Raw genomic sequence first — 15,547 nt, 5'->3', positions numbered from 1 at the left:
ATGAAATAATGCTATCTGCAGCAACATGGATGGACCTGGAGATTATCATACTAAGTGAAGTAAGTCAGATAGAGAAAGACAAATATCATATGATATTGCTTATATGTGGAATCTAAAATCTGACACAAATGAACTTATTTACAAAACAGAAATAGACTCACAGACATAGAACACAGACTTACGGTTACCAAAGGAGAAAAGATGCGGGACGGATAAATTAGGAGTTTGGGATTAAAATATACACACTACAATACATAAAATAGATAACCAACAAGGACCTACTGTATGGCACAGGGAACTATATACTCAATATCTTTTAATAACCTATAATAGAAAATAATCTAAAAAAGAATATATATATGTGTGTGTATGTATGTGTATATATATATATGTATACACACACACACACATATATATAAATATATATATAACTGAATCACTTTGCTATATACCTGAAACTAATATAACATTGTAAATCAACTATATTTCAATAAAGATAAAAAAGAATCACTCATAATATTTTGATACATTTTCTTCCAGTCTTCTTCCTAACCAAATATATATATATTATAATTGGGAAATTTTAACTAACCTCTTTAAAGCCAAGTTTTTTCTTATTTTCTTTTTCTTTTCAAAAAGAAAATACTTATTATTTACCTACATTATTCCAGGCATTATAACAGGGATACAAGAAAATTCGATCAAAAATAACTTGGTTAAGATGTCAATATGAACAATAAATATCTTTTCACTGTTGTTTTCTAATTATGAAAGAATTCAAACAGAGAAAGTAATATAACAGACATCACTGCCCCCACCATCAAGACCAAATCTTAAAATTTTGCCATATGTGCTTCAAATATTTTTTCAAGGAAGATAAAATATTACAGATATGGCTGAAGTCCTACTGTCCTGGACCCAGAATAACTACAGTTGACCTCTGAACAACGCAGATTTGAACTGTGCAGGTCTACTTATACACAGATGTTTTTCAACAGTAAATACTACAGTACTACACAGTCCATGGCTGGTTGAATCTGTGGATATGGAGGAACCACGGATAGAGGTAAAGCCAAGTTTTTTCTTCAACATTTTGTAGTGAGCCTCTTCTCCATGTCAATCAATATTCTTTACAAACAAGGTTTTTAATGGCTAATTGTTTTCAAATAGTTCACTGTAAAGAGATATATACCTAAAATACTATTAAGATTCAATGGATTCAGTTTGATTTCACATGAAAATCTAATTGGGGTACTACAAAAGATGCTGAAACAACACAGACTCACAGACTAGATAGAGAGGATGAGGAACAGACCTGGAAGCAATTCTTTACCAGGACAATTTCAGCCTGCACAGTTACCCCACTACTGGCCTATGAATAGGAAGGGAGAGAAGGGAAGCGACAGATGGATTGTCCAGGCAAGGGGTGCATGTGAGCACTCACATGAGGATGTGGGTGGGGAACAGACCCTAGAAAACTCATGACGCTCATCACTGAATTTATTAATAAGTGCCGTTTTGTTACTCCATATGCTACTGTGGTATAAAAACTATAGGCCAAGTGCCACCTTTACATTCATATTTCCTTCTAGTCTTTTTTCTAAGCATAGTTTTTTTTTCCTTTATGTAACTGAAATCCATAGAATGAATATTTTTGACAAACTCAGTCTTTAGGTTTGACTTGTATAACCTTAGGATAGAGGAAAAGGAACTGTGTATCAGTAGAAAAATTTATCCATTTACTAGCTAGGGTCCAATTTACACCATCAATTTCAACTCAAACCAACATTATTTTGAGATTTGCAAGGAAAATGGTTCACTTCTTACAGATAATTTTTGGAATGGAGAATGAAGGAGGCAGACACACATACAATGTGGGAAGGCTGATGCTTCTTTTTCCTCATAGGCAACTAGGGGGAGGGGAAGGGGGTCAGTAAAGGCATGTTTGGGGGAAAGTCGGAGAAGCATCCACACCTGCTCATTATATCAAATGTCTAGGGACTCTGTAAATAATTCAGGTGCAATCGGCTCCCTCCAGGGGCAGGTGTTGAGGAGAGTTTCCAGACAAGCATCTCCTCTTGCAAAACTGGAGCAGACCTGGGATCTGATTACTTGAAAAGGGGTCTAGTTAGTAGCTATGGCAACCTCCTTCTTCTGCCTTACAACTTGCCTTGGGCTAAGATGCAGGAACTTCTGGGAAAACACTACTGCTACAGCCTGCTGTGGTGGTTAAGAGCTTTGAAGTCTAGTTATCTGTTTCTAATCTAGGTTCTGCCACTCTGTAACCGGGTGACCTGGGAATTTATTCAACCTCTCTGATCCTTGGTTTCTGTGCCTATAAAATAGAGATAATTCATTCAGATTGCTGTGGCATCATCTGTAAGGCTCTTGCTATAGTGCCTGGTACATAGTAGATTATCTCCTAAGAGTGTCCCCACCTCATTTCCTAGGAAGAGATGTTTGGACTTTAAATAAAATAGCAATGTACAGAACTAAGTGAAAGCTATTCTTCAGAACAAAATAAACAGTGCAGCTAACAGTTATTGAAGATTTACCATAAGCTGGATATTGTGCTGAGTGTCTTATACATAATTTCACAAAACCCACTTATGGATAATGGATAAGTTCATCAAATTCTGAGAGGTTAAGACACTTTCCCCAGCTCAGACAGCTAGCAGGTGGTGGCATCAAGATCCAAACTCTCATCTGCCTCTTATCCAAAAAACGCCTATGTTCTTACCTTCTAAGTAAATGGATCTCTGGAAGTTATTTTACTGCGCCAGCACTTCATCTCCAGGTGGACAGTCTGAGGATGCTGGCACATGGAGCTCATTCAGACTTGGACCGACCTCCTTAGGTCTGTGGGGCCTGACCGCCCTCTAGTGTTAGAAGAATCTTAGGGCCAGGTGGAATCCACAGCGAGTTGTTTTCTGAGGTGGTAGTGAACCTGCGTCCCCTCCTGTCTGGAGATCTGTCTAGTCTGGTGTCTTCTTATTGGCCAAAGGGTTTCTCCTAGGAATAGGGGTAAAATAGGTGGTAGAGACTGGGAGTTAAGAATAATTATCTGGGGATAGAGCAGTGATGCTCAGGTTAAGCTTTGAACCGTTGGCGGGGGTGGGGGGGGGATAATGTCTCTTATTCCCAGCACATGGCACATAATAGGTGCTGACTGAATACTGAATGAAGTTTTACAACTCATCCTCACTAAAGGGGGAGCGGAGTGCTGCCAAAAGAATGGTTTAAAGGTCTTCACTGATTTTTGCCAGAAGCACCAGCAGAAAAAACACTGTAACATTAACCCACCTTCCACTCCAACAGACTCCAAGGCATGTTTCGAGCACGGCTAGGCGAGAATGATGACGCTGCTCAGTTACTAGGAAATGAGTTGGGGTCAGCAAAGATATATGACCATTTTAGGCTGCCACCCTCCCACCAGTGTCCCGAATGGTCCACGGATCTCAGAGAAGTCCCACTTCCACCTCCATAACTCTGCCCAGATAGTCCATGTCACCAGGTGGTCGGTGAGCACCTGTGTGCACTGCTCCTCGCTAGACAGTGGGGAATCCAAAGACAGGCTTACTAGGTGGCTTACCAGAGGGAGATGAACACCCCCCCCGCCCCAAGTCACAGAGACTGAGCTGGGTTACTGCAAAATGGGAAGAGATGGTTTCATAAAATAAAGGATATAGAGCAGACAAATAACACCTACTATAATCCAGTCCTTGGCTGCCCAATTTTCCTCCCATATGAATAATTCTGTAAATGCCCCCATAATATATGAATATACTGAATCATTCAGACATTAATTTTATCACTATTATATTTACCTTTATAATTATTACCATCTTTATTTCTAAGTAACAGAAAATCTAAACCCAAGTAAACTTGGCTTGATGAGTAAAAACATTTGTTGAGGGCTGTTTTTCCCCCTCGGTGGGGAGGTGGGAGTTTCAGGATTGGTTGGTTCACACCCGGTGCTGCCAGGAGTTGGTGGCCAAGAAAGGGAAGTAGCAGGGCAGGACCACAGAAGGGATTTCAGAATAAAAAGCCAGCTTCCTATAGTTAGGACAAGCCACATACTGGAAGACGGCCTGGGTGGGGGTCCCTGTGAAGCTACGGCTGTCTCCTGGCCTTCTTTTGGGAATCTCTCTGCTTTTGGTGGAAAAACGGAGACTGATGGCCCCCACTCTCTGCAGAAATGGACTAAGGACTGAAGTGTCTGCATAAGGGAGAATGGACTTGTTGGATGAGAGCTTTAGCTGCATTTTCTGCACTAAACTCACCCCATCCCACGCCCTAAGAAGGGTGGCTCAGGCAGAGGTTGTCTCCCAGCTGTCTTGGATGTACTACCTTCCTGTTTACCCACATGAACTTCAGCCCCGAGCTGGTATATTCACTGCTCCCCAGACCTGCATTTCATCCCCACCTCTGGATTTGCTTCCCCAGTCCCCTGCCTGAATGCTCTCGCCTCTCCTTACCCTACAACTTGTCTTTCTCAGGGCCCAGCTCCAGGTCTGCCTCCTCAGTGGAGTCTTCCCCAAGGGCTTGGCCTTCTTGGGTCACTTTCTATTTTCGATTCCAGGGGCGTTTGTTGTGTGGTTGGGAGCTGATTGTGGTATTTGCCATAGAGTTTCAGGCAGGACTTTGTTTATTGCCTTTTCAGGCAAGCTATGCCAGAACTCCCCACTCAGAGGGCGGGGCGGGCAGGGTAACGTGGCCGGCCATGTAAGGGTCTGGAAGAGAGGTGCAGCCTGGAGCCAGCCGGGAACATGTTCCCCACACGACACCGTAATTCTTGTGCTCATAAAACCTCCTCAGAGGATAAAAAGAAACGTGTAAGTCAGTACTTATTTCTCTGGGAGGGCCCCCATGAGACAAGAAATCTTTCAACTGCAGACTGTCAGGCACCAAGGACCTTAAGAACAGGACGGAGGGAGGCAGGGAGGGCTTAGGGCCATCACTGAAGCAGGCGATCCTGAGGCAACGCGACGGGCAGAACAATCCACGTGGATGCCGTGTGGACACGGCACAAGGACAGTACGCTCACGTCAGTCACACCCATGAACTTCAGACCATCACCGTGTTTTTAGTCCCTAAGCTCCTGGGGCTTCATATCATGTTTTCCTTTCCTCTCTCTCAGCCTGAGTCCCTCCCCTGGGGATCTGCCTGTGCTGCTTCCACTGACACTGCTGAGGCAGATGGCCTCTGTCCCCAACCAACTTCCAGAGAAGAGACTGTGTAACAGTGGGGTGTGAGGGCCACAAGGGAGGGAAGAGGAAGAGGATAACAACAGGTGATGGAGAAAGCTTAAATCATGCACACAGGCTTCTCATAAGAACTTTATTTCTCAAAAAGGGGGCAAGAATCCAAAGTATTAAAATAATCCTCTAATTTTTGTTTTGGAGGGAGAGGATAGGATGACAAAATAATTCATATAAAAATTTCAAGCACAATGGCTGTAGGTCCTTCATCCTGAAACTTGTGCCTCCTGTCTGCAGCTCCAGGTTCTAACCATGTCACAGGTAGTGCCAAGCTCCTGGATTCAGAGGCTTACAGCATCTGGAATGCTTGTTTATATTTACTCCACAAATAAATACAAAAGGTCAATCTTCCTAGTGCAGATGATTCAGTCTATTTTTGTGACTGTTTCTAATGAGAATGCTAAAAAGGGCTGCCTCTCTCTAAATTCCAAATCTTTCCTTTTTGAAGACGACTAAGAGAGTGAAAGAAAGGAAATGTGGAGACTTACCAGGTACGACTGGCCCTTATAACAACCACATACCAAGGGAGACACTACCTCATTGAGGTGATAAAAGGTAAAAGGCGGCCGTGACTTTTCCATTGCCTTTTATGTGGGGAAACCGCACCTTTCTGTTTCTACCACTGAAGGGAACTGCATTATGTGAAGCAAAGTCCCCCTCTAGCAATTAAGCAAAATCCCTATCCAGAGCAATTATTTTCTACCTTAAAAAGAAAGAAAAGGGTGAGCGGGAATGAGAGTCCTTAGTCCAGGCTGATGTTGCCACACGGCCCAGTAAACGCTGAGGGGCACTTTCCAACAGGCAGGCCCTTCCAGGAGGTGGGAGAAAAGACCTGGTTCACCCCCTGAGAGGCTTAAGGTGAGTTTAACTGTGAAGACCGCTCGGAACATGCCCGGCTCTCCTCTGAATGCTTTCAGTTGGTGCTTCTCTGAGGAACAGGGAGGTTCTCGTGAAGGTACTTTAAACTTCCATGCTCTGAGAAGTCCGAGACCACGTGGTCCTGGCCTCGCAGCAGCCACTTGGTAGTAAGCAGTCCCTCCAGTCCCACTGGTCCCCGGGCGTGGATTCGAGATGTACTGATCCCCACTTCAGCTCCTGTGGAAAAGCACGGATGAGGGTGTGGCTTTCCCAGCCTCTGCTTCCTGACCACCCGCCAGGCCTGCGTCTCTTCCTTCTCCTCACTTGGCCCCCTCTCTCTGCCCTCTCCTGACCCATCCTCCCTGGGCTAGCCTGACTTCCACTGTCCCCATAAACATGTTCTCTGGTTGCTGTGAGTCACGGTCAGGCCCCTTCTTTAAGAAAAGAAGAAGAGGTCTGACCGTGGGTCTCTCCTTTGTATTTTATCCCCAATCCATTTTGACAATACTACAAGCACTGTCTCCGATATCTGTCTTGTGTCTGGATTGCGTACCATCATCTGACATTTGGGTATTGTTTCTGGTGTACGACAGTGTATAGAGGTTTCATCTCCCCGAGTATCCTTTAAACCCTAGATGGTAAGGGACATGTTCTAGGTATTCCCTAGAACGCCTAGCTCCTAGGTGCTCATGAAATGGCTGCTGACTACACCAAAGAGAGCTTTTCATTTTCCTCCCTCCTGCTCCAGCCTCAGACGTGGGGCACCGGGGCTCTTCCCAGGTCTGGCTTGGTGTTCTGCACCGTGTGCCGTTGAGGCAGGGCTCCTTTGCTCATCACAACTTCACTGAGCAGGCACTGGGCTGGGACCTGGGGATGAAGTGGTGAACAACTGATGTAATTCATGGAGCTTGTATTCTTGTGGGCAAGGCAGCCAAAGAACAGTTCAACAAATAATTCCATGTGGTGATGGGGTGCAGCGAAGGGTGCTGGGACGGAGACTGTGTGGCAGGGTGGCAGCACCCTGGATAGGGTGGTCAGTGGGAGCCTCCCCGAGCAGGTGCCTTTGGCTGAAACCTGAATGAGAAGGAGCCGGCCAGGGGACAGCAGTGGAGAGCCGCTGCAGGCAGAGAGGAGCAAGCGAGGTGCCTGGGGCAGTGGTCGGCAAGGAGATGGTGACCACTGGCTTCAAATTCTCGGTTAATAGCGTAGAGATCACATGACTTTGGGCAGGTTACCTAACCACCTCTTGCTTCAGGTTTTTCTTTTGGAAAAGGAAGAAAATAATAGAATCCATTATGTAGAACTAAGTGAGATAATGCATGTGATGCACTTAGCACGGTGCCGGAAATACAGTAAATGCTCAATAAATGTTATCTGTTACTGTTATTCATGCATTTCACAGGAACTTAACCCAACCGGAGTCTGAACTTTTGCTCGGAGCGGCTGATGGAAAGACAATGGAGTGGTCTTCGCTCCTCCCCCATCTTGGACTTTCACTTGAAAGCTGGGCACCTCAGCCCTTACAAGTGTGCTATTTCTTCTTCAAGAACATGGAATACAAAGATCAGTGCAAGTGATGTGATAATTAAATCAAACCCCAACACAACAGAAACAGGGAACTAAAAATAAAGAGTCCAATGACTAAGAATAACAGCAAAATTCCCTTTAATAACCTTTAACAATTCAGTGAGAACTATTTCTCTAGGCAGTTCTCTATTCAAACGTTCAGAGGGATTAAAATGTTTTAAGTCGTTGAAATAATTCTCAGATGTGCCACAAATGCCTTATTGGAGCTTTGTAAAATGGTACCCCTGAAAACCAGCGACTGTCTGAGAACTCCTTATACTACCGGGGGATGGAGAATTTATTACTAATGATGGAAGTGGGGAGGGTGTCTTTGTGAAGCTTTTTATTTCAAAGTCTGCATTAGAAGTCAACCTTGCACCTCTGGACTTACCTATTTGTTTCTGATGCTCATACTTCAGCCCAGCATAGGTACTAACACCTTCTTTTGTCCTGTCCTCAGGGTGGATTCCTAGCTCTGAGGCAACCTGGCTGTGTCCCTCTGAAGGAGTAAGTCTGCAGCGGCAGTGCTCTCACGGGACCTTGGCATGCACACCTGTCATAATCCATGCATGCAGACACACTGTGGTCTGCTGTATGTGGCAGAGTCCAGGCTCTGGACTCACGGAAGTCTGGGTCTGAACACCAGCTGCATGACTTTGGGCAAGTTACTTCATTTCTTTGAATCTCAGTATCCTCATCTATGAAAAAGGAAATACAAGTACCTACCTTCTTAGCATGTGAAATGCCTAGAACACAGGACTTCTACCAGTTCATGGTAGCTGTTATCATTCTCTCTCATAAACCAACCTTCCCTCGGTATGTCTGCGTCATCGTGCTCATGCACGTGACTGTAAAGGCCAGGTGTCTCCTCCACCCTTACCATGCTCCTTGGGGCCACACAGTGTTTCACAAGGGACTCCTTTCTCCCCGACCAGACTCTTTCTTACCCAGTCCGAAGCGGTAGCCATCAGAGAAGCGAGTGCTGGCGTTCCAGAACACACAGGCACTATCCACGTGCTGGAGGAAGAACTCTGCTGTCTTCTCTGTAGCATAAAGGGAAGAAATTGAGTTAGGATGGGCCAGGGAGAACATCCCTGCTTCCAGCCACTCAACAGGGCCTGACTGGGGCAGGGCCCAGGCCCCTGAGGTGCTTCCCCACGTATTAAACATGCAGACTTGTGAAAGCAAACCAGCTTCATCAGTCCTGTTGTTGAAGGAGTAGGTACCTGGGAAAGACTGGGCTGGAATCCAGATCTCCCTGCAGACATACCCTCAGTGCTGCAATGGCCTGTCTACACTATCTGTTTATAGGCTCTGAGTCAAATGCCAAAGTCTCAACTCAAACTCCACACCCACCAGCTGAGTGACTGTGGACAGGCTTCTGAACCTCTCTGTGCCTGAGTACAATGGGGACTGACAGTATTACCCAGCTCCCAGGCTTGCAGAGAGGATAAAATGAACCAACAGCATGGAGCACTCATCCCAGAGCCTAGCAGATGGCAAGTGCTCAAGTATTAACTGTTTTCACTGGTTGTGCTGTGATTCCCCAGTAAACTGACTGCAAGTTCCCTGAGGGGGCCATGCTGGCATCCTTTACCATCGGGCCTCCAGTGCCTGACACCCAGGCTCACCTGTGGAGGGAATGAGTGACTGTGGAGAGTTGGTTTTGCCCTAAACTAGTTGGTTCTGCGCTTAACCTCCTGAACCTTGATTTCCTCAGCTGTAAAATGGGTTTATTCCAGCAACTGGGAAAGACTGCTGCATGGATTAAATGGTAACGCCTCTGAGACAGAGTGAGCCACGTATAAAGTGGAGCGAATCACCTCTTCCCTGCCTCTTCCCTCGGGGCCACTGTGACAACACTCAGCAAGCCAGCAAGTGCCGCCCACACCAGGCATTGTTATCAGTCCACTGAGATTACGTTCTCCTGCAGGCTAAGAGGGGCTGAGAGGAGCAGGGTCAGCGTGGAGATCAAGGCAGAAAACGCAGACCCCGCAGACCCCGTGTGCTGCAGCCCCTGCACACTTACCATTCTCTGTGACGATGACGTCCGTGTGGGAGCTGCCATACTTGTGGATGTGGTCGATGGCCTCCTGCACACTGTCCACCACTTCAATGCACAGTTCCAGGTCCCCGTACTCAGTTCGGAGGGACTTCACTTCGGAGGGGCTGAAGGTCAGATAGGAGGCGAACTTGGGGCCTGCGTGAATCTTCACCTGGGACGGAGGAAGTCCGGGGCAACAACATAAACACAGCAGAAAGAGGCAAGCGCACACTCCTCCCTCTGGGATCCAACAGCAAGATGAGCCTGAAGATGATGAGTCCAGGGCTCCTGTGGCCTGGAAACTAAACTAGTCCCTGCTTCCTTTTAGAGGCAGCCTTCCACCCTCCAGGATGCTCTGCTTTGGGAAATGCTGACGGCCACCTGTCAGCAATGGGCCCCCAGTAAAACTGGAGCAGGGATTTCAGCAGGAAGCCTCTGAATGTGAAGAATGTGCAAGGCATTTAATGGGCTACTGACATAAGCCCTTGACTGCTGGCATTTTACTAAAACGAACACGTGACGAGAAAAATCCCATTCTTAGCATGTGGGACTTAGGCATTGGACTCAGACGGAAAGAGGGAGATGCCACAAACACACTTCTCCTCCCTCTGCCCTGGAGAAGTCCTAGGCGTGCTTTAGAGGAAAACAGTACTCGGTTGGAAACCACTTCAAACTGTGGTTAGTAACCACTTCAAACTGTGGTTAGTCGTTAGATTTCTGACTTTGTCAGTCTGGCCCCATTTCCAGGTTCAGCTCAGGTCCAGATTCTGGGGCTAACCCTGCTTCTGGCTGGAGGAATTTAAGGATGCTGAGGCTGGTCATTGGGGACCCCGGTCACAGTGTGATCCCACTCAGGCCTTGTTCTCCGAGACCTTCCCAGGGCAGCGTTCACGCCTTGATTCTTTAGGGCCAAGCTCTTGACTTGGCTCAAGTCACAACAAACCACATTTGTCATGTCCTCGTTGCTCCCAAGGCCTTGAATGGTTTCCTATCTGGGACCACACTTCCTCCAGGCCTGGGGTCCAACCATGTTCCCCAGGGGCTGGAACCCCACCCGTGTGCAAGTCGTCCTCTGGTGTACTTCCTACACTACAAGGGGCTGAAGTACACATACTGGCTCATTCTGACTTGAGGGATTTCAAGGCAATGCTGAGGATGACTGAGGATGTTGTGGGTTTGTCTGAATCAGAACTGGGGGCTTCATTCCCGGATACAGGAGAGCTTTCCTCCTGTCCAGTCCAGGCCAGTGTGCTGCCTGGCATACGTGAGCACTCAAACAGGCCACCAGTGGAAGGTCAGGCCCCAAACGTAAGTGATCATGTGATCTAACTCCCTTATAATTTGTGGGGTACATTTATTTTCATTTTCCAAACTGGGACCATGCCACATTTATAAGCTGACTGAAGTCTTCCTTTTCAGCAAAAGGATGGAAGGGAAGAGACACATGCTCAGGGTCAAAGCAACGAAGACCAGCAGTCACTTTCTCTACTGCTGTGCTAGTTTACATAATTCTGACATCAGATATTGAAGCTTAAAATGCATCCTGACAGGAAATTTAAGATTGTCCAGTTTCACCTGGAGAACATCTATCTTTCTTGCAATCAGGAATTTAGGATGGAGCATACATTTATAGTTGAAACTTACTGGCACTGGTGGTTTATAATCTTAATGACACGGTAAGAAAATAATCCAGAGAGGACATTATACAAACTGCTCACTCCCAAATATCACTGTATTAATAAGCACATTAATATCGGTAATTGAAGACATCTGTGGAGGAGCAGCTATATATAAATCTTTGGTTTGAAAACATTTCTGCACAATCTTTTCAAATCAAATCCAAACAAGAATGTGTGTTCAGAAGCATAAACTGTATGCCGCCTGAGTAAGAGGTGGCAGGAAAGAGTCCATTCAGTGGGCTGCCATGTGACCTGCTTTATCTTTGAACCCTCTTAGCACTGAACACACACCACTTTGGAATGAAGCTATTCGTGTATGGGTTTCTTCCATCCACTAGACTGTCAGAGGCAAAGGCATGTCTTACTCACTGTGTACTCAGCACAGAACTTTGTATATGGCAGATGCTCAAAAATATTGCTTCTCACACTTCCTTAAATGGTATGGCAGCTGCTCCCAGTCTGATCCCACAGCTTCTAAATCTCGGGAGGGAAGACAGGAAGTGATGGACTTGTCCTACCTGTTCCACTCTCAGCATGTCAATGATCTGGTCAAATAATGGTGTTCTCAGCAGATCTCGGTGGATTAACAGAGTCTCTAAAGCATTACAGGCGGCTGGATATTCGCATTTAGAGTCTCTAACTGAAAGAGGAGGACAAAAAATGGTTTCTATTAACGTGATCCTGAGCCACCGAGGACATGACAAGTATTTTGCCCGCATGAAACGGGACACCACTGAGCTCACCTAGTCTGGTGACCTTGTCGACGCTGGCCTCTGAGTCCACGTACATGTGGCAGATGCCTTCACTGTGCCCCATCACTGGAATGCCCTTAGCAGCTTTCTGGATGTTTCTGACCAGCTGAGAGGAGCCGCGTGGAATGATTAGATCTATCATTTTGTCTAGGCGGCAAAGATCTTCCACTTCTTCTCTGGTATTCACCTGAAAAGGCAGAGAATAAAAGGTAAAGATGACATCTTCTGATCACACAAAATATGGAAGTAGCAGCAACCCTTTCACAGATAAATGTCTGTATCTCCTGAGAACTAAGTCTGATGCTCTGAAAACTTATTCCAAAAACAAGATTAAGGAACATCCCTGGTGGTCCAGTGGTAAAGAATCTGCCTTCCAATGCAGGGGATGTGGGTTTGATCCCTGGTCAGGGAACTAAGATTCCACATGCTGCGGGGCAACTAAGCCCGTGTGCCCCAACTATTGAGCTCACGCACCTCAACAAGAGAGCCCGTGTGCCACAAACTACAGAGCTCAAGTGCCCTGGAGCCCACGTGCCACAACTACAGAGAGAAAACCTGCACGCCACAACTAGAGAGAAGCCCGCGTGCTGCAACTAGAGAGAAACCCGAGCAGACTGCGTGCCATAATGAAAAGATCCCGCATGTCTCAACAAAGATCCCATGTGCCACAACTAAGACGCAACACAGCCAAAAAAAAAAAAAGGAAAATAAATAAATATTAAAAACAAAAACAAGATTAAGTTCCTGATCATGGGAATTGAAAGTTGTCCAGCAAATGCTTATCAAACTCTACACATTAGGTCCTGTGCTCTGTATTACAAAACATGCAAGACAGGGTCCCTGCCCTCAAAGAACTCAGAGTCTGATAGGGAAGACAGGACTACCCTATGACTAGCCATAACACAGGACAGACACTTTTAAGATGCTAGAAGAGGTACAACGTGCTATCTCTGGAAGGTCGAGGAGGTACAGAGTATGCCAGGCTATGAAGATCACAAAAGGAAGTGGCTGCTCCGTTGGCTCTCTAATCACAGCCTAATGACATGTTGGTCTTGCTAGGGAGTCACGGTTCTCCACGACTCCTGCTGACAACCTCTACCCTGGGATGCTGGCTGGAGTGACTAAAGTGCTTGTGTTAGAACTCTGAGATTATGGGCATTTTTTCCTTCCTCTGGATTTTTAATTTTCCCCCATATGGACATGTTACTCACAAGAGAAGTACAAATATACACACATGTACAAGAAGGTTCATGGCAACTTTAATCTGCATTGCACCAAACCAGAAACAACCCAAATGTTCATCGACAGAAGAAAGGATAAGCTGTAGTACATGCATATAAATGGAATACTACACAGCAATAAAAAAGGGAAAAGTACTGCTAGATGCAACAATGAGGATGAATCTCATGGACATGAGAAAGAAATACCTGAACAGAAGAAATACAGATAAAAGAGTGCATTTTGTATTATTTCACTTATATGAAGTTCAAGAATAGGCAAAAGAAATTGAATGTGAAGAAAGTAAAAAGAGAGTGGTTTCCTGGTGGTGGGGTGGGGCCTACTGATGGGGAAGGGCACAAGGGAGACTTTGGGGTACTGGAAATAGTCTGTATCTTGATGCGGGGGGTGGTTATGTGCGTGCATATAAGCGGACACAATTACAGAGCTGTTCACATGTGATCAGGGTACTTTATGTATGTTATACATCAATAAGAAGGAGGAGAGGAGGAAATCTGTCGAATTAAAACTAGGGTATGGAGCAGCTGGGATTGGAGCCCCTACAGCCTGTGCTCTTTCTACCCACTATGTTGCTGTAAGAATAACCCAGCTTCTTGTCAGGGAGCATGTAATGAGGCAGGTTTGTAGACACCCTCCTAGCAGCCAACGGAATCCTGGAATGTTGGAGTGAGTGGGCCTCAAGGGAAAAAGAGAAGGATCTGGAGTCAACCTAAGTCAACCTAAATCTAAATTCTGGGTGATTCTGGCTAAGTTATGTTACCAATGAGCCTATTTTTCTTCCATCTATAAAATGGACCTAATAATTTTTCTCATAAGATTGTTGTGAGGATTAAATGAGATAATGGAATGAAAGTGCCTTGCCCACAGTAGGTACTCAATAAAACTATCTAGTACTTCAAAACCTCCACTGGACGGTTGAGGAGAGTGACACAATGGTTAAAATAATGACCATAATAATAATAGTGTTAACAGCATGACCTCATACTTACAAGCTGCATGACGGTTTCCGACAAACCTTCATAAAATGTATCTGTCTGACTTGGCCTAAATCACTACCAGTGAGCAGAACCCAGGCCTCACTCATAGTCTGGGTCTGGTATTCCTGCTGCCTGTGACCTTAAGAATGAAGGGCTAACAGGCATTCTTGTAAATTAGCGGTACCAGGACACAGCTGTATGAGACAGCTGAGCCACTCAAGACCCTTCTGGGTCAAGGCAGCCCTGCCATTGTCTAATGTCACCGGCACACTGGACCTGCTGCTCCTCCAATCAAACCTGTCTGCACTGGCTTGGCCTTATGTGGCCTAAGCTTTGCTTCAAACACCCAAAGACCTGACCTGGCCCTCTGGGCCTGACCTGGCTCATTCCCAGGGACCTACCAGCTGTACGGCCTCCTTGATTCCATGGATTGAGAGGGCCTCCTGGGTCAGGAGGTGAAGAATCCGGTTGCTGTGTGAGGCCTCCTTCCCTCCTTTGAGTAACAAGCCATTACCACTTGCGATAGCCAAGGCTGCCACCTGCAGATCAGAGGAGAGCAATGAACCAAAGGGAAAAAGCAGTAAAAGTAAGGGTAACATTAGTGCTCGCTGAGCACGTTTCCTGTGCCAACCACTGTTAGTCACTTTGTAAGGCCTGCCATGTTTCATCTTCACAACATTCCAGTGAATTAAGTACCTGTTTTATCCTCTGCTTTACACATAAGGACACTGAAGCACAGAGAAGTTGGTGACTCCCCAAGGTCACACAGCTTATAAGCGGCAGAGCTGGGGGCCTTGACTCCAGAGCCAAAGCCCCGGATCGCAGGAACTCTGCTGTACAGCTTCCTTAGCACCATTACGCTGTAACCTGAGTTAAGTGCCCAGGGTCACATGAGCACTCCCCTCTCTGGCCACGGTGGAGGACAGGTGCTCAGCGGCCTCTTGACTCAGGTGTTGTTCCACCTGACTCAGGCTGGGCGGCATCTCTGGCCACATCGTACCCTGGCCCTGTCATTGTTCCGAGAGCTCTAATGGCTGTTGCTGAGACCCTGGAGAGGACTAGAGCCGCCAGCCCCTGGACAGCTGCGGCAGAGACTGCTGGGAGGAAGAAGCAGGCCATCCAGGAGGGGGGTTAGTTACCCTCTTAGAGCCAAGAGCTAATGACACTCACC

General features: G+C 46.2%; 1 protein-coding gene across 1 annotated transcript in view; it reads right to left on the bottom strand.

The window, feature by feature from the left end:
• Positions 1-5,360: 5,360 nt before the first annotated feature.
• ALDH18A1 (aldehyde dehydrogenase 18 family member A1) overlaps positions 5,361-15,547 on the bottom strand; it is a 46,852-nt gene continuing 36,665 nt past the window's right edge. Inside the window, exons 13-18 of the mRNA XM_082854280.1 lie at positions 14,778-14,915; positions 12,152-12,347; positions 11,927-12,048; positions 9,715-9,901; positions 8,633-8,728; positions 5,361-6,356 (exon numbers count right to left, since the gene is read on the bottom strand). Of these exons, the coding sequence (XP_082710406.1) occupies positions 6,175-6,356; positions 8,633-8,728; positions 9,715-9,901; positions 11,927-12,048; positions 12,152-12,347; positions 14,778-14,915 (921 nt within the window). The 3' untranslated portion in view covers positions 5,361-6,174. The remainder of the gene's footprint in view (positions 6,357-8,632; positions 8,729-9,714; positions 9,902-11,926; positions 12,049-12,151; positions 12,348-14,777; positions 14,916-15,547) is intronic.

This window comes from Leucopleurus acutus (assembly GCF_964270905.1).
Source record: "Leucopleurus acutus genome assembly, chromosome: 14".
NCBI lineage: Eukaryota > Metazoa > Chordata > Mammalia > Artiodactyla > Delphinidae > Leucopleurus > Leucopleurus acutus.
This window is presented reverse-complemented; position numbering and strand designations above follow the sequence as displayed.